The 19,908-nt window shown below is 39.4% G+C and overlaps 1 protein-coding gene across 21 annotated transcripts in view; it reads left to right on the top strand.

Moving 5' to 3' along the window:
• ZZZ3 (zinc finger ZZ-type containing 3) overlaps nt 1-19,908 on the top strand; it is a 40,448-nt gene that overhangs the window by 3,746 nt on the left and 16,794 nt on the right. For 13 of the 21 annotated variants that reach the window (XM_083742927.1, XM_083742921.1, XM_083742937.1 and 10 more), the window contains exons 2-3: nt 4,909-5,059; nt 13,601-15,162. In XM_083742927.1, the coding sequence (XP_083599053.1) occupies nt 13,652-15,162 (1,511 nt within the window). In that variant the 5' untranslated portion in view covers nt 4,909-5,059; nt 13,601-13,651. The remainder of the gene's footprint in view (nt 1-4,908; nt 5,060-13,600; nt 15,163-19,908) is intronic. The other 8 variants (XM_083742931.1, XM_083742925.1, XM_083742923.1 and 5 more) reach the window with 1 other exon arrangement.

Genomic DNA, 19,908 nt, shown 5'->3' with positions numbered 1-19,908 from the left:
AAACATATATAGGTCTCCAGAGTCTCAGCTAATATTAAGAAGTTTGATAGTAAAGTATCTTAAAAGATGTCAATAAAATGGCAATGTGTTCCCTTGCTATATTGTTCTCACATAACACAAAGCCATGGTTTGTTTTACAGACCACGAGTTAGCTATGAATTGTCTCACAGGCGATCAGACAAGTCCTAACTTATTTCTCCCAAGTTTGTTTTGTTTTCCAGCTGCTGTTGCTTCATGTTTCATTAGCATCTAGGATGGGGGTTACCAAAAAAAAAAAAAAAGTTTAAGGAAAGGTGCCAGATTCACATGTAAGCCTAATTAAAATAAATCAAGGTTTCTAGCATTAAGCAAGTGATAGTTAAGGTTCTAGGTCTGAACAATCAAACAAGCCATGGCTTAGTGTTATGATCATAGCTAGCTGCCTTGGTTTCCTTTTTGGCAAAATGTAGGAAATAATAATGTGTGAACCAGACCTATGTGTAGTGTGCTAGGGATGGTGCAATAATTTTTTGTTTGTTTTGGGAAAATGCACAAAATATTTCCTAGGCAAAACTTAACGACAAAATTATTATTAAAATAGCACAGTGTGCATGTTAGGTGTGTAATTAAGCAGCTGGTATATATTACCCAGAGTCCTCTTTGGATAACCAAGGAGGTTCTTGCAGTATGTCTTGACAAGCTGGACAGACTTCTAGTTTATCAACTGTGTATGTTTACCTATTTTACACATTTTTAACATTGCATGAAGTTAGTAAGATGGTGAGCTATCATTCCCCCATGCTTAAATTTTATACTTTAATGTCATTTCTATAATTTAATCATGTTTTCAGAACTAGATTTAATGCACAGTTACCTCCTAATAGAAAGCATTTTTTTTTACATGGCCCATATATTCAGAAATAGCTGATTATTTTTTGCGCAGGCTAACTATGACAATATGTGTTCAAATAATAAATAATAAAATAATAAAAATAAATAAACCCATAAGCTACAATGCAACATAAAATTTATTTCAAGGTTCAGAAAACAGGGCTGCAACCCTATACTGTACTGTACTGTACTGTACTATACTATACTATACTATACTATACTATACTATACTATACTTCCTCACCCTTGTATTGGGTTTCATTGCTGTGTTGAGAACTTATTGTGGCCAAACTGATTACAGCATCAATAGAGGTCACTCCTCTATATTGACATCATTTGAGTATAACTTGGATGGTGTTAATATTGGATAAGCTCAAAGGACTGACAAACAATTGGATATCCCAATCTATGAAACAAGCCAACAGTTTGGGTGACTTGTTCCTCATTTTGATTCTTACCTTAATATATGGAAGACAGTACTACTAATGGCTACGACTTCCCATAATTTAATGTGGCATTATTTTATATTCTTTTGGGTTTAGATTATTATTTGGAAATCTAAGAAATTGTTATGGGCACCACAGAATACCCATTTCACAGAAGAATTAACTTTCCCATAAGCCAGCAAAAACCCTACACTCCCCTAAAACAAATACAGCAGACTCCCCCCCCCCAAAAAAAACGTATGCAAAACATTCACTAAATAACAGAAAATCCAAGCAGCTTACTATTTTTTCTGTGGATTTTTTAAAAAAAATTATATTAGTGTTGATGTGTGCAGTATTATGTGTCTAAGGGTACTATGGTGCCCCTGGGTGCCACTTTGAAAGTTAAGACCAACACTTTGAATTGAATTCTGGAACATGCCAGGAACTAGTAGAATTCTTTCAATACAGATGAGATATGATCTCTTTTAAGAGTCTAGTTGTGGTTCCTGAAGCAACTCAAGTAGCATGTACATTTAAAGCCTGTTGTAGTAATCTATCATAGAAGTTACCAGGGTTATGGATAACATTTGGCTTCATGTGATGTGAGATACACCTTTACAACTATCTTTTAAAAATAGGCAGCCATCTGAGAAATAATTTCTCTAGCTCCCTCATATGGCAGTGGTGCTTTGGGCTCTGTAAAGATTCCTATTCATTTCCAGCACCTATTACTTCATATGAGGATTAGGAGATGTCACTTACTATTTGCAAGTGTCCTTTCAAGGTGGAGTGACAGTTTCAAAACAGGGCGGTCCCCCACACCTACCCATTCAGCTTCTTCATACTTGTTTGGAGGAGTGCCTCATGTGACCAATGGAAGGCTTATACTGTATTGCATTTGTGAGGAATGCTGCTAACAGCTATTTGATTTATGTTTACATTTGTATTTGGGGAAATACAAAGCAAAACAAAGAATAGCCAGTTTATTATGATAACATTGCTGATAGTGACACTTTGACATAAGTTTAAAAAAATCATAAATGCCCACTGAATCTCACAAAGGCATGAAAATGTAACTAATAAATACTTAGATGTTTTGTAAGATCAAATGAGTTACTATTCAATCTCTGGCAAAAGAGGCTGGAATGGAATTAAACTCTAGTTCTACTAGTGTGTGGAATTTGGATGTTTGATTTCTTATGTTGGTTTATCATGGCAAATAATGTTGTTTATTTCCCCCCTTCCTTCTCTCACATTTAGAATGTATGACACAAAACTATCTTTTGGAATAGAGAACTTCCATAGGGTGAGCATATTTTAGAAAAAAAATCCCCCAGGCAATCTAAGGAGTACCAGCTACATATTGCCAGAATGTGACTAATCCCAACCCACCATTATTTCTGTATAAACCTGTCTTGCCCAGCAGTGGGTACAAAAGTGATGCACTTAGGTTCCTGATCCAAAAAACCATCCATTGACAGTTCACAACTTATTTCCTCATCTGACTTGGTGTAAAAATGTAGTTATCAAGTTTCTGCCAGCAACTGTTCTGCACATTACTTCCAGGAGAATATTGTAGACTCTTGCTCTTGAAGGTGATGAAGCAAACCTTACTTTATCTATACTCTACTTAGAATACTGCATATTGATGAAGGATATTAAATGAATTGAGAGGTAAAAAAATCACATGACTTTCAAGAACTGTAGCTTATTATTTCCAAACTTACACAGTTCTAGTGCGCACTGTGTACTTAGGTAGCCCCACACTGGCTTAGTTCTATGCCATAGCCCTGTCTTGGCATGGCACAAATTTTTGGCGTTTGTGCTACCTGTGGTATGTCTGATAAAAGCAGGAAGTTGGTTAGTCATTGTTTTGACTATGCTGAATACTGAAAAGAGGAGAAAGCCTACACGTTATTGGGGTGAATATATTGGAACTAACAGTACGAGGAATGCAGTGTTCTGTGACTTACAGTGGTACCTTGAGTTACGAACGCCTCAGGTTACAAATGCCTCAGGTTACAAACTCGGCTAACCTGGAAGAGTTACCTCAAGTTGAGAACTTTGCCCCAGGATGAGAACGGAAATCGTGTGCCAGCAGCGCAGCAGCAGCAAGAGGCCTCATTAGCATAAGCACGCCTCTAGTTAAGAGCAGTTTCAGGTCTTAACCTTAACAGTTTCAGGTCTTAACGGACCTCCGGAATGAATTAAGTTCATAACTAGAGGCACCACTGTATTTATTTTAACTGTAGGTAGCATGGAGGCTCCCTTTGCTAATTGGTGGTAAGGAAAACAGAATCAAAACAATCCATTTATGGACATGTGAAAAAATAATGCTTCCTCCTCAACTACCACATCTGTGATTTATGTATATTTCACACCACTTAGGAAATGATAGTATCTTTGGGAATGGTCATATGATAGTGAGAGGCTTTCTCTCTCTAATGTGGCTACTTATTAGAGGAATTGCAGGGAATTTTTGTGTCCTTGCTAAAGATATTGCTATAGATATTGCTTTTCTGTTTGTGTGAGAGTCTGAGAGGCCAAATGCCATGTTTTTCTCCTGTAGTGAGAGGTTTTTGTTAGTTTAAGACTATTATAAATGTAATAGGGAGGTAAAAATACTGTGTTTTGGTGAATTGAACAAGTTCACAATAGGAAAAACAATGTGTGTACAGTGGTACCTCGAGTTACATACGCTTCAGGTTACACACTCTGCTAACCCAGAAATAGTGCTTCAGGTTAAGAACTTTGCTTCAAGATAAAAAACAGAAATCGGGCTCCGGAGGCGTGGCGGCAGCAGTAAACCCCATTACTTAAATTGGTGCTTCAGGTTAAGAACAGTTTCAGGTTAAGTACGGACCTCCGGAACGAATTAAGTACTTAACCTGAGGTATCACTGTGTTTTAAAGCATGATTCTGATGACATAGAGCACTGCTTTTCAACTAGTGGATTATGTCAACTAGATTATCCACCTGCATTTGATGTCTTAATGAATACCATCCTAAACTGTTAGAAGGCATTCTGTGCCACATGTGCCACTTGAGCCTTCAGTGAAAATGATGGTTCTAGTAGCAACCTCAGCCTTGGTCCTTGGTCATTCTAAGGCCGTGGTGAATCCCACTCATCCAAGCTGAGGAACATCTTACAAACTGTGCCAGGCTTGTCTGAATTGAATCTCAGTTTGTTTGCCCCCACCCATTCTATTTCTGCATCCAGACAGTGGTCTATTCCCACCAGGCTCTGACGAGAATGTCAAATGGAGCTTTGTGTCATTTCCAAATGGATGACAATACACTCCAACTCCTTTAACTACTTCGCTTAGCAGATTCAAATAGGTATTTAACATCATGGGGATAAGATGAAAACTTGTGGGATCAGCAGATATGCTGTGGGGTAAAGCAGAAATCCCATGGGACCACATTTTGGAATTGGCCCTGTAGGTAAGTGTAGAACCATCATAAAAAAGTCGTCGTCCCTCCTACTCTTTTTTAACCTACATTATTTGCAAACAGGAAAGAGTGAATACTTTGAAGGTTGTCATATGCCATGCCATATGGACAGTAAATACACTGACTTTTTCTTAATTCTGTTGTCTCTTTCCTACAGTATCCTTGTTAAAAGAAATGTAAATTGCTTGAAAATGATGTCTGGCATGCATCATGGACATTAGCAATGGTGACTATTAAGCTTAGTGGAGCTACACTGGAATTCCTCAAAGCTCAGAAGAGAAGTTCATATTCTATTCGTTTTTGCAATGGTAGGAAATAATTGAAATATATTTGTTTAAAATTATTGTGGTTTCTTGTATCATTAAATCTTTTAAATGCTATTGTATTTATTCTAATGACCAGTTAGATTTACTCTGAAGTCCATGTAAACACCATTTTGTGATAGGATATATATACACCTGTCAACTTACATATACACACAGGTCCTGCTATCCAAATGCATGTTATACAAAAATTCACTTATCCAAACACAAGCAATTAGTATCCAAAAGTTGCTGTACATATTGCAGAATCAGATATCCAAACAGCCGGACCTGCATGCAAGACTGTAAGCAGTCTTAAACAAGATTAGCTTTTTGCATTTTGCTGGTCCTCAAGCCATTTCAGCAGAAACCATGGTGGGAAGGAGGGAGGGGAAGAGCTCAGACAAATAAGAGAGCATTTTTTTCCTTCCTTGTTTGCATTTTGTAAGTTTCAGAATGTTTTCCTGGGTTTCCCCAGGTTTTCTTGTCATTTTGGGCTCAAAATTCAGTGGTTGGGGACACATTAGAAATTGTTGCATAGGAATCAATTGACTATGCGAACACTCACCTAACAAACTATTTCCTGAGAATGCATTATGTTCAGGTAGTGAAATCTGCATGTATAAAAAATGAATGAATATTTAGTATTATGAATTTCTTTCTTTCTTTGTGGATGAATCTTTTGAAGTCTGAAACCAGACACCCAGGGATGTGATACATCCTCTAGTACAGGCATGTCCAACTCCCAAGAGAATGTGATCTATTCACAGTATAAAAAAAAAAACCTGGCAGTGATCTACCTATTGTCATTGGAGGGAGGAAGAGCATGCGTGGGGTGGGTGGATTGCCCAGAGTTGTTGAGCTTTTTAGGGGGAGGATTGCACAGATTTTTTTAGCTTTCCCCCCGTAACTTTTTGTACACGATAAGGCTCCCAGGATCAGCCAGCCAGAGATCTACTGGTTGGACATCCCTGCTCTAGTGAATATTTCTAATTATGATATTTTATAATTAGACATTTTGTCTTGTTTTTAGGTTGTAGTTTTGTTTTATTTTGCGGTATCTTGATTTCTGTAAACTGTCTTTTGTACATTTGTGGAAAAGTAGTGTATAAATGGGTCCACTGAAAAACAAGTAGAATATTGGCATGCTCAGGGGAACCATGCAGAACTAAGGGGCAGAAAACTCCAACCCCATGCTCAGAAACCATTGGAAATTGAGTACAGTAATATTTCCGTGAATGTCCGCTCCGTCGACCATCCATTTTGGTGAATGTCCGCAAAAAACCCAGAAGTACCAGAATGGGTTACTTCTGGGTTTGCCGCTCGCGCATGTGCAGAAGCGCTAAATTGCGCAGAAACATAAACCGCTCCGCGTATATGTGCAGAGCAGCACTTTGTCAAGCGTCCCTTTTGTGGAGCGTCCAGTGCTCCGGAACTGATCCCGGACTCAAAACAAGGTACCACTGTACCAGTTGGAAAAATAAAATGAATGTGGGTGTATGGTGAATAGGGCTAGGCGATATATAATATATTATTCAAAACCGGTTTGAAGTCTATATCATTATATCAGTTTCATAATTTTTGACCCAGCAGTATACCACAAATCAATCTCTCTCTCTCTCTCTCTCTCTCTCTCTCTCTCTCTCTCTCTCTGTGTGTGTGTGTGTGTACACACATACATGCACTATGCAAAAATCACGATGCAAGAAAATCTTTATTTCTGACATGGTGATACATTGCGATGTTGAAAACCAGATATTGCCCAGCTCTACTGTTTGCCTCTGCATATTTCCATCCTTATTTGAGACATTGTGATATATCAGTATACAGTGGTACCTCAGAACTCGAGCGTAGTCCGTTCCAGAAGACTGTTCGACTTCTGAAACGTTCGAGTTCCGAGGCGCAGCTTCCGATTGGCCAACAGCTCTGTTTTTGCACAGTGGAAGCCACGTCAGACTTCTGTGTTTCGAAGAACATTTGAAAACCAGAGCATTTCCAGGTTTTCGGCGTTTGGGAGCTGAAATGTTTGAGAATGGAGCCATTTGAGTTGCGAGGTACCACTGTATGATGATGTTTAGCTAGTGATATATCAAAACGTTGAAAACCAGATATCGCACAGGACTAGTGGGGAAGAGGAATGCCCTGAGTTAGGAGCTCTTTATAGCTTATATAATCCTGGAGGAGGTCATGCCTGCCTAGCAAGAACCTCTGCCTGGATCGTTCCTGTTAGGAGACGAGGATGCACTGAAAATTTTGTTTCAGGTTTCACTTGTTTGCTATAACTTATAATGTAGTGTAATATAATTGAGATATTTCTCCAATCTACATAGTGCCATCATTTACTTAAGGTGACAACTTGTTTATCTTTGTTCTGTTTCATTTTTAGTGGAAATAGAATCTCTTTTTGTACAAATCCCAAGGAAAATCCCCAATGTATGTGGTTGTTTGGATCATAATTGATAATGGGTATTGCCTGCTGTTTAACTCTAGTATTTAAAGGCATGGTATGTTAAGAAGAAAGGCTGCATTTCTTGCATGAGACTAGTCACTTTTTAGAAAGGAGTTACGTTACCACCATTGTTAGACTTGTGGCTGTTAAAATTGTTTTGAGCTTTTCTGTACAATGAAAAATGTATTGAACAGACTGAGTATTCTGTAGAGAAGTTTTGCAAAGTAACAACTTCAGACTTAAGCTACACCCAGTTTCTGTAGTAGGCTGCCTGCTATGCTTTATAATTCTGGGAGGTGGCACTAGTTACACGGAGCAGAGTGTACTCCTGGGAACTGGAAGTTGTTGGATATGGTTTGTATTGCTTTCTTAGCATTGTTATGTCACACCACCCTGCTTTTTGTCTCTGGTACTAATTGAAGACCTAGGCTGTGATCCAGAGAGATGCTTTTTTTGTGCAAGACAATAGCTGCACATGCCTTTTTAGATATAGAAGTGCAGACCATTGCATAAGCCAGGGGTCAGCAAACTTTTTCAGCAGGGGGGCGTTCCACTGTCCCTCAGACCTTGTGGCGGGCCGGACTATATTTTTTTTGGGGGGGGGGGAGGAGAAATGAATGAATTCCTATGCCCCACAAATAACCCAGAGATGCATTTTAAATAAAAGCACGCATTCTACTCATGTAAAAACATGCTGATTTCCGGCCTGTCTGTGGGCCAGATCGAGGTGATTGGGCCGCATCAGGCCCCTGGGCCTTAGTTTATACATAGGCTGCATGTAAGATTATTACGGAAGCTACTTGTTCAAGGAAAATAGTTGCTTTGCATGCAGGACGGGTTTTCCAGTTTACACCCATAGCGGTATATGTAATTGGTTTACAAATAAATAATATTCCAGGGGTGGTGACTTAAAACCCTTCTGTCACCACTTTCTATTTTATTTTTATCTATAATTTAATTTAAAAGCTAAATCTTTTTGCATCCCTCTGTTATTAAATGCTTGAGATGCATCTACTTTGGATACATAGAATTTTGAAAATGAATGGCTGATTCAGAAGATAGTATTAACAAGATTACATAATTGAGAGAGCACTGTTGTATCAAGCACACAATTATATCTGTTCAGGGAAATATACGTGTAGCACCTACCTCTGCATGGATGTCTAGGGATTTGTGCTTTTCTACACTGTGAAATGCAAATATGTACGTACTGTACCTTGTTACCCATGCTTGCTTATATTGCCATGATTGTGATAGCTTCAGAAAGACTTTTAGCAGTCATAGGAATTACATGCAACTGCTTGCTTATGGATTCATAGGAATCCACATGCTGCTGTTTGCTATACCAAGAACACCTACATGTAGATAGTTATTTCACATCTCAACATATCTTAACCAGCCCTTCATAAAATATAATTGTGTGGAATATGAATTATTATGGTATAGTCATAATTTTTTATGAAAACTAGTTTTTATTCTAATTTGCTTAATATGTGCTAGTTTTCTGACATAGAGCTTCCCTATAAATTTCACATCATTTCTCTACTTGGGCATTGTTCCTTATGGACAGAAAGCAATCCAAAACTTTAAATTTATCAGGTATCTTTCAAACAGAATGGATTCTAATAAAAGAAGGAAGCAGTTGGTTCTAAGGGCAGAACCTTCACATGCTCTTTGCTGTGTAATGTTGGAGTTGGTTAGTGCATGTTGCTGATAACGCCACATATAGGACAGCTGCATATTCCTTCATTGCAGAGGGTCGGACTAGATCGGGGTAGTCAACCTTTTTATACCTGCCGCCCACTAATTCATCTTTCTTGATGGTAAAATTTCCTTACCAGTGCTTGATGGATGGAGGATTCAGCTTGTGTCATAGAACCCCCTACCACCCACCTAGAATCCTGAAACACCCGCTAGTGGACAGTAGGGACCATGTTGACAACCCCTGGACTAGATGATCAGGGTCTTAAAATGGGGTTTAACTTCATTTTCATACTAGTCTTTTCCACATTTCCAAAACGGACTATCATGGGGAATTATGTCATCTTTGGAAATTTATTTGAATCTTTGTGCCCTGGCTTCTGCAATGAAGATCTTCAAGCTGGATGATGGTATACATGGTGATAGTATATAGTCACCCCTCCCCAATGCGCACACATCCCAGTTGTCCTTAGACTGATGGATCAGGGTAGATTATACTTCCCTTTAGCCCTGCAGTTGCTGGATAACTGGCAATTATAAAGCGGAGTGAAGTGTTCTTCTGGCAGAGAAGCCAACATCATGCAGGTGGCTGCGCCAGGCTTGTCTTCCCCGTGTCATTACATTCTTCATGGAATGCATCAGTGGTTGTGGGACTGCAAAGGTTGGAAAGGTGTGACATGATAAATCCAGAAATCCAGTTCAGTTACAGCTTGATTACTAAGGATAGACCATTTGAAGTATACAACAATTTATTTTCTTGATCAAAACATAAGAGCATTTGCTTATTGCCAAACCCAGTAACTTTAGTTCAGAATCCCTTGTTAAATTTTAATGAATAACGTATATTTTCAGTTTTAGGGACAAATAATATTCCCCATTGTGGTTAGACTCCATGTAGCAGGGATGGGGACCTGTAGCTCTCCAGATGTTGTTGAACTCTCACCAGTTCCAGTTAATGTAATAGTCCAGCAACATTTGAAGGGCCATTTGTTGTCCATCCCTCCCATATAGTATGCTTCGTGCACCAGACATTTAGGATTATCTCATCTAGGCTTTGCTTCCTTGATATCATGGCTTTCTGGAAGATAGGAAAACAAATATTTCATCCTCCCAAATAAAATATTTGCATTAAGTATTTCAGATTTTGCTTTTGAAGCATGTTTACATTGATGAGCAGAATACTCCTTTAAAACACCTCACTAAACTGGATAATTTGAAACAAATGTTCCTTTCATTTGCAAGGAGTTACATTAGCTGTTTTCTTTGTATTCATATACAAGGTGTTGTTTTTTTGTAGGGCCTACTTTGTTCCCACTAAAAGGACATAATTTATCACAGTTTTTTCTCCTGAAAAAGGATATGAGAGTAGTTGTATCACATAGATCAAAATCATGAGCCTCAACATTTGTTTTCCCAGCAGTCCATCTCTTTAATGGAAAAAATAGGAAATGACTTTAACGCTTGGACAATTTTTACAATTTAGAAGTGGGTATAATTTATTTTGCATTAGAATTTGGTTTTATATATGTCTGTGTACAGATCCATGATCCATGTTCCCTAAATTTATAAGTTACTTCCACTATTATTCCAAAATTCTTATAATTCTAGTATTTATAAGTGGTTTAGGGAGCCTCTCTGTTGCTTAATATGTTTATATTATTTAGCTTATAAAACCTTCTGAAAATGAAGCAGAGACTACCATCTTATTCCATAAGATATCGAAGTCACTGGAGTTTAGAATCCCGTCCTAGTTTCTCCTAGGTTTTTTTTTTAAAAAAAATCTTGATGTTCCATTTGATTATGATTGTGTCTTATCCTGCTAAATTATTTCATCCATTAACTTTGGTTTTTAGTGCAGTTGATTTGTACATGAGACTCAATCAATTGAGTACATCTTGATATCTATCAGTTTTAACTTAGAGTGAAACTGTGGAATAAAATAGTAACAGTCCAGTCTTGTACAGGATTACCCTGAAGCAAGTTTCACTAAGTTTAATGAGGCTTACTGCTGAGTAAATGTGCATAATTTTTTTAGCCCCATTTGCCTTATTTTTCCACTGTCTTTATTTCTAGTTTCAGTAGACAAGTTTTGAATTAGAGGCATATATGATCTTCTACATGGGACGCAGGTGGCGCTGTGGGTTAAAGCCTCAGCGCCTAGGACTTGCCGATTGAAAGGTCGGCGGTTCGAATCCCTGCGGTGGGGTGCGCTCCCGCTGCTCGGTCCCAGCGCCTGCCAACCTAGCAGTTCGAAAGTACCTCCGGGTGCAAGTAGATAAATAGGGACCGCTTACCAGCGGGAAGGTAAACGGCGTTTCCGTGTGCAGCTCTGGCTCGCCAGATGCAGCTTTGTCACGCTGGCCACGTGACCCGGAAGTGTCTCCGGACAGCGCTGGCCCCTGGCCTCTTAAGTGAGATGGGCGCACAACCCCAGAGTCTGTCAAGACTGGCCCGTACGGGCAGGGGTACCTTTACCTTTACCTTTATGATCTTCTACTCATTCACTGTTGACTTGTTTTTGTCAGCAGCTCCTCCTGACACAAGCATTACCGTATTTTTCGCCCTATAGGACACACTTTTCCCCCTCCAAAAATGAAGGGGAAATGTGTGTGCGTCCTATGGGGCGAATGCAGGCTTTCGCTGAAGCCTGGAGAGCGATAGTGGTCGGTGCGCACTGACCCCTCTAGCTCTCCAGGCTTCAGGAAGCTATCCGCACGCCTTGTAAGCCCAGCGGGAGTTCCCGCGGGCTTACAAGGCTTGCGGGCAGCAGCCCGAAGCACGGGGTGCCCTACGGAGGGTGCCCCGTGCTTCACACAGGTGTCAGCAAGGCTTGCGGGCAGCAGCAGCCTGCATCCCACAAGCTCAGGGGACAGCTCTGCCTTCCCACTGTTCCCCGACCTGCTTTGGAGGCTGGCGCTGGGGAGAAGCGCTCTTCTCCCCAACACCATCCCCAGAAGCTCAGGGGACAGCGGGGAGGCGGAGCACCGCCATCCCGCTGTTCCCTGACCTGGTTTGGAGGCTGGTGCTGGGGAGAAGCGTGCTTCTCTAGCGCCAGCCCCACAAGCTCGGGGGACAGCGGGGAGGCGGAGCACCGCCATCCCGCTGTTCCCCGACCTGGTTTGGATTCCCCGACCTGGTTTGGGGGGGGGAAATAAAGGGGGGATTTCCTTTATTCCCCCCCCCAAAAAACTAGGTGCATCCTATGGGCCGATGCGCCCTATGGGACGAAAAATACGGTAATTCAGTTTTCCAAGGATTGACCTTGGCACAAGGAAGAGAAGTGATAGTATATCCCACATGGTCTTAGGCTTCTTATATTACACCAGTGGCATAGGACTCATAGGCACAGGGAGTCACATGCCACTGAGTTAACGTAAGGACCAAGCATAGGAGAGATAACTGTGAGGTTCTGTTTTAAGAACCCACCAGGTCTTTGTCAGGAATCATCTAGCCCAGTTCCAACATACTTGAAGCCTGGGATTTTTTATCCCCAAAGGTAAAACCTGATGCAACTTTTAGGGATGATGATAGACCCTATCATTAGTGGACGAGATTCTAGTTGTGAATAAAGGAAAGCATTGTGAAATGTATTCCTGTACATTTTTAAAAGCTTAGAATTAGCAGTGAATTCAAGCAGACTGTCTTTGATTAGACAAATTTATATACATATGCTTATTTCCTTTACTTGCCCCAGTGCTATTAACAGACTGTATTGGTTGACTCAGTGCTGAGCTATAAGAGTAGACAACTTTTATGGGTTGTTTTGTTTTTTTCTGCAGTCAAATGATGAAATTCATCACTGTGGTTTTGCTTGAAACGAGCAAATTGTCTTGGGAGATGAGTCCAGTAATTGACTTTCGTCTTAAAGTGTGTGCAGAAATGATAAGCATGTTTGCAACATGCCTCTGGACAAAATTTTCAACTCCTGCTTTAGTCATAGGATATCCTTTTGGGTTATGAGTGTAGAAGTAGATGATTCACAGCTTGAGTTGTAGATTTTTAGTCCTTTTTTGAATTATAAATTGAAAAATACTGTTGAAGTTAGATAGAACCTTTTTGTATTTTCTCTTAAATGCATTAGAAATCCTTCCTGTTCATTTAATGCCAGAAACAATGTTTATGTAACTTTTCTGTTTGGCTTAACTGAAAGAAAATGATTTTCATTTTATAAACCTGCTTTAGTGTCAAAACCTTTCTCTGACCCTCTGTTATATAAATAGTAGTGTCAATATTGAGCAGTTAGTGTTAACATATGCTAAGAAATTTAGATGATTGCCCTGCTGTCACAAGGAAACTACCATAATAGAGATCCTTATTTAGTCATAAAATTGAATGTTAGCATATTTTCTACTACAGACAATGCTTTTTCTCATTGTTTTATTTACCTTTCTTTGAAGGTTTCGGAATGAGTGGATCATGAGGAACATACTTTAGGGACTTGCCATAGTATGGCTGCTTCTCGATCTACTCGTGTCACAAGATCAACAGTAGGGTTAAATGGTTTGGATGAAAATTTTTGTGGCCGAACTTTAAGAAATCGTAGCATCGCTCATCCAGAGGAAGTTTCTTCTCTTCCACAAGTAAGATCAAGATCACCAAAGAAGAAACCAGAATCTCTGCAGACTCAAAAGGGAAATAACAGCGCACGAAGTAACGATGTGAAACAGCAAAGTTCTAGGGAATCATGGGTAAGCCCTCGAAAGAGGGGACTATCAGCTTCAGAAAAGGATAGTGTTGAGAAACAAATTGTGGACAATTGTGAGAAGAAACAAGGGGAACCTCATTCACCAGTTTTAAAGCGAGTTAAGCGCTGCCTGCGTTCAGAGGGACAAAACAGTTCAGAAGAAGTGTTGTCCTCTAAAACAGGGAAGGAACGATTGGAACGCAAGAGTTCAGTACCAGACAATGCTGCAGTCACTCCAGGAGCTAAACGAGCTTGTCGATGTCTTATATTGGACGATAGTGATAAAAGGGAAGTTAAAAAAGTGAATGCTTGTGCAGAAAGAATTAACAGTTTCTCAGTATCCGAAGAACTTGCAGGTTGTCAGACTGTCAATGGAGTTGATGGGAGAGGTTCAAATGCTGCAAAGTGTGACAACTGTCAGCCTGACGGGAATACTGCACAAAACAATGTTGTTTCCTGTTCATCTAAGGAAAAAGATGTTGCAGAAAATGGAAATGCATTGGCCCACTCATCATTTTTTCTCCACAGAAATAAAGAGGACAGTTTTGTTGACCACAGTGTGCCTTGCACAAATTCACAAGAACAGTTAACATTAGAGGACCACAAACAATTAAACAACTGTTTGCCTGAGGAAACTACTAATCAGGCACATGAGTCAGGTACGGGTACGGGGTCCTCTTCTGAAATCCAGTCACCTTTATTAAGGGATTCTGAGGAGGAAGTAGACGTGGTGGGTGATAGCAGTGCCTCAAAAGAACAGTCTGAAAAAAACAACAGCAACCTGGGCAATTGTCATGACAGTACATCAGTCTCAGGTGAACCTGAACCATCAGTTTCTGTTTTGGACTGTGTTTCCACTCAAATTGCATCTGTGTCAGAACCTCAAGAACACAGATACACACTGAGAACATCACCATGGAGGGTGGGCACAACAAAAGGTAGCCCTACTAAACATAACTCTCCATGTAGAGAAAATGGACAGCTTGAGGAGAACAATCACAGTGCCGCTGAAACGAATGTAGAATCAAGTATTACCAATATCAATGGGTCTTCTGTAAACACAGATACTGTTCTGAATGAGAAAGAGAGAAGTTGTGATTCCGGGGAATATATAGATGAAGGACTAAGTAAACCACCCCCAGAGGCTAGACTTGTTACTGGATCCCTACCATCTGCCAAAGAGAGTGCCAATCTTCATGCTGTAGAAGAGGAAGAGGAAGAGCCTGATGTGTATTTCTTTGAATCAGATCATGTGGCATTGAAACACAACAAAGAGTATGTGTAACTATGGTAACCATGGATTCTGCTTTTTGTTTGTTATTCAAGCCCCTAGTTTTTCAAATACTATTACATCTGCCTTAGTGTAATTTCATTTAAATAATAGTTTTCTTTAGAATACACTTGAATTCTGCAAGAACTATGATTTAAGTATATTATTTTAGTGTGAGAATATAGCAGGAAGTTGACTTTAAGGCTGCAATCTTATATCTATCTAGAAGCAAGCCACATTGAACTCAATGGGTCTTATTGCTGAGTAGACATGTATAGAATTGCAGTGTAAAACTTCATTGTTTTTGTTTTTGAAAGCTATTTCAGAATTAGAGTTTTACATTTCAGGTTTTATTACAATGTTTGAGTGAAAACTTCATTTTATTAGTATGCTAAATACAATGTAGTCTGTAGAATAGTGATATTAGTGTACATAGCAGAGTGTATAAATTGTCAGTGAGTTATGGCAGTTACATAGTATTGCAAAAGATTAGTTTATATAAGCTTCAAATTAATTAACCTGGTTTACGTTGCTAACTTACTGTGTAGCAGTTTCTAAACTTACTGTCATCTGTAAAATCTAGTAATGTTGCATGGAATTCAGCATTTCAGTTTCACAGATGAAACAATCCCTTCTCTCCTCCCCCTGTGCGCTGTTGGGGTTCTACGACTTCCACAAGTCAATTTTGGGATGCATGCAGTGGGGTGTAGAGAGGGGTGGGGGAGCCCCACTGCACAAGCGGAAGTCCCCATTTGTGCAAGCAGAAGTTCTGCTGATCAGGCTTCTTATATGAATCCCTCTCATAATAAAATCATATGGTTCATCAATTAGGTTTAATACATTATTAGCTGTATAAATATATTGCTTGTCATTTTGACAGGTGGAGGTTGGGAAGGTTTGTGAACTGCATATAACCTTCAAGGTATATAGATAGTGCTTTTCCATGTGAATCCTCAACAGCTAAACATCCAGCAGTGAATTATTCTTAACCGCCCCTCTGCCCACATTTGGCCTTTGCTGGGTACAGGAGGCTGATGAAGTAACAAAGTGTGGTAGGCTTTGTGGTCAAGATCAGTAGTGGCTTAGACAGTTGGTGTGGGCTGGGAGAAAGAAGTTCAGCTTCTGGATCTTAAATGATAGCCCCTGTATAATGGACTAGTCAAATATGTAAATAACCCAAGACCTTGTTTATGCAACAAGAAATATTAAGTTACTTTGAATTAATATGTACTTTTGAGATTTGGAGTATGTTAAGAATGTCTTCCTATTCTTGGACTTAAACATTTTGTCAGTGTTTATTTAGTTGCATTCTGGGTACTGAATAACTAAAGTATTAAAGGCCAGTTAAAAGGCTAATTTTCTGATGAACAGAGAAACATGATAATTTTCTAGCAATAAATATGGTTTTGTACATTCAGTTGTAACTTTGGACATTGTGACGCAGAAGTAGCAGATGATTGTCTTTCATCTCTGGGATCAGACTGTACTATTACTTTTGGAGTCACATCACTTAAAATGGATGTTTTTACTGCTGGAATTAGATAATGTGCTTTGAATAAAAGCAATTGGATTAGAATAGTGTTTTTCCCCTGTTAACATTTTGTGGAAATAACTGCAATAACAACAGTTGGCTGCAGTTTATTTTTCCTCATAAGAATTTGAAACATATTCACAGCTTGACCTTGTTTTTAAGTTACGTTTTCTGTAAATGGATGTTTCCCCACTGTGATCTTTTCTCAGTGAATGCATAATTTTGAAACGGAAATGAACTGCTGGAAGTCAGATGTGGACTGAAAGGCCATATCAAACCTTGTTTGTGTGCTAGAGATGTTTTAGTGGTTAACAGTTGTTGACAAAGTGAAGTTAGATTTATGTTTATTTTTTAAAAGAACAGTGTTGCACCTTGCAAAAAGCTTTAGTTTTTGTTTGGCACATGTTCAGTCAACACATAAAAGTTGAATATTTGTTCCAAGCCAAAAGCATTGCCTTTGGTGAAGCTGGCATTTGTATATCTGATGATTGTGCTGTCACCAAGGGATTTGCGGGTTTACCGGTATACCTTTTTTGTTGATTTTTTTTTTTTTTTTAATATCCCACTTTCCTCCCAGACTGGGATTGAAGGTGGTTTACACAAATTAAAGCAACACAGAAAAAAATATACTGGTAGAAAGCTAAAAACATATAAAAGATAATAGTTATCCCCCCGGTCTCCCAGAACATGCAGAGAAATGAAGAGGACACGGCAAAGAGAGACAAGTTGACAAAACCTTAGGCTGCTGGGGAAGTAACCAGGGGAGGAGCCTTAGAGAGCAATGGGAAGGTGGGGACCTTTAGCCCTTCAACTGCCTCATTGGGGCAAGGCCTCTTGGGCAGAGTAGCTGTGATCACTAGGCCTGTGCTGTTTTGGTTTATTTGAATATTGAGCTGACTTTACTGACACCAGGTGGTTTATTGCTGACCTAACCCTTACTCCAGCTACTTTGAATTGTGTCCGAAAACAGACGAGTGCCAGGAAGTAGTCAGTGGAGTTCTTATAACAAGGGAATCATATGTTCCCTATAACTGGCCCCTGTTAACCGCCTGGCTGCAGTTCTTTGGGCCAGTTGGAGTTTATGAGAACTTTTCAAAGGCAGCCCCACATAGAGTGTGCTACAGTAATCCAAACACGATGTAAATATGGTGTGTGTCTTACTGTGGCCAGATCAGACATCTGCAGGAGTGGGTGTACCTGGTGCACTAGCTTTAACTGTGCAAATGCACTTCTGGCCACCTGGGCATCCAGGCTCAGGACTGAATCCAGAAGCACACCCACACTGTGAACCTGAGTTTTCAAGGGCAGTGTTACTCCATCCAGTACAGGCTGAATCCATATTCACTGTTCTGGCTTCCGACTGGTCACGCGTACCTCTGTCTTGTCTGGATTAAGTTCCATTACTGATGGCACACCAGTTTATAACCAAGACAGTTTAAATAGTGTCTCCAAATCCCATCCCATTAAGGTGGCCCAGGAGGGTCCAGCAGAACCAACTGGGACATACACTGGGAATTGGACAAGGGAAGTATGTCAAAAGCCGCCTCTGTCCTATAACTAGGCCTAAAACCAGATTGAAATTGATCTAGGTATTCCATCTCATCCAGAAACCCCTGGAGCCTGAGATGCCAGTACACACTAATACCTTGCCCAGAAATGGGATATTGTTGAATTGTTTGAAAGGTTGGATAAATGGTAGCTGCTGCTTTTTAGAATGTTTCATAGATACATATGGATTAATATCTCATAGGCATCTCAGTAGGCACCTTTTATTTTAGCCTTTAAACATTTGCTGAAAACTTTTCTATGTCACTAGGCTTAGGAAGACCATTAAGAATATATCTTTTGTAATAGGTGATTATCTGTGATTTTAATTTTTTATATGGTTTTTATTGTATTGATATAATTGTTGTAAACTGCGTTGATATTTTTGAATGAAATCACTATAGAAGTATTTTTTATACATAAATATTTTTTGGAATAGTTTGGTTACAACAGCTCTGGCTGCTCTGTAGAAGGCAAAAAGAATAAAATGTGTGTACTTTTTATGGCCAAATCCTTTTTTTCTGATTTTATTTCCTCTAGATGGAAAAAAGATGCTTTCTTCCCCGCCTTTTTTTTGTAAAAATAACTTTGTGTGTGTGTATGTGTAAAGAATAGCAAATTGAAGACTTTTATTCTTGGATTAATTTCAAAGATTCCCCCTCCCAATAACTCCAACTTTAGAACACCCAATTGTGTGTGCCAGAATTCACTTTGAAACACATGAAGTAATAAAAAGGATAATGGTTTTAAACATGCTCAGAGTACTTTGTTTCTCATCAGTAAATGAACAAAATGCAATAACAGAACTAAATAATTTGGAAGGGCAGGATTCTCAGTTTGGGCCTAATGAAGCCAATCTTCTCATAGGCAAAAAGCTTTGGAATAAGTTATCTATCATGTGACTAATAATTACTGATTCTTATTCCTCTTGTCTACTAAAAGTTCCCAAAGGCAAGTCTAACTTAGTTTGCCGACTAAACTGTTAAAGGACTAGAATAGCAAATATCTCATAAAGTATGTTTCCTTGATCAACAGCCTGGTTTGGATGGTTATATATCTGCTCTCTATATTCTGAATCATCCTCTAAATTTCTTTTAGTTTAGAGAGACCACTACACCTGGAATTGAGCTCTGCTCTTCACCAGCTCGTATAACTTTTAAACACCTTTTCCAGTTGTTCCTGTTTACAAGTGCTGGTGCTGGAGTGGAGCATTATTCCAGGGTTTGGGTCTAAATACCCAACTTCCTCCTGAGCAAAACTGACAGAATCACACCCGGACTTCAGCTCTCCTCCCAACCCAGCCTAGTCCAATTTGCAATGTTTCTTCAATAGACATGCATTTAACAGGGTTATTTTTCCGATAACCAGTAATGATTGTCTGGAAAATACTGAAACTGATATATATTTACTAAATTTTGAAAACCGACTGCAGACAGAATGTTCTTGATTTTCTAACTATGGTTAGGAAATTATTGACACCCCATTGGCTTCTACATACCTTTACCACTTGTGTGCAACTTCCCCTCACTTCTCTTTTCAGAATTACGTCTATACTGGTGTTAATTCTAACATCCCACTTCTAATCATGTGTAAGCTTTTATCTCTTGTTTTGAGCTCTCCATGGTTGCTATTATCATGAATGCAACCTTAAACTGCACTATAGTCATATCTGAAA

Source organism: Podarcis gaigeae (assembly GCF_964106915.1).
Source record: "Podarcis gaigeae genome assembly, chromosome: 6".
NCBI lineage: Eukaryota > Metazoa > Chordata > Lepidosauria > Squamata > Lacertidae > Podarcis > Podarcis gaigeae.
The sequence above is the reverse complement of the archived record's forward strand: the minus strand, read 5'-3'. Positions and strand labels throughout refer to the sequence as shown.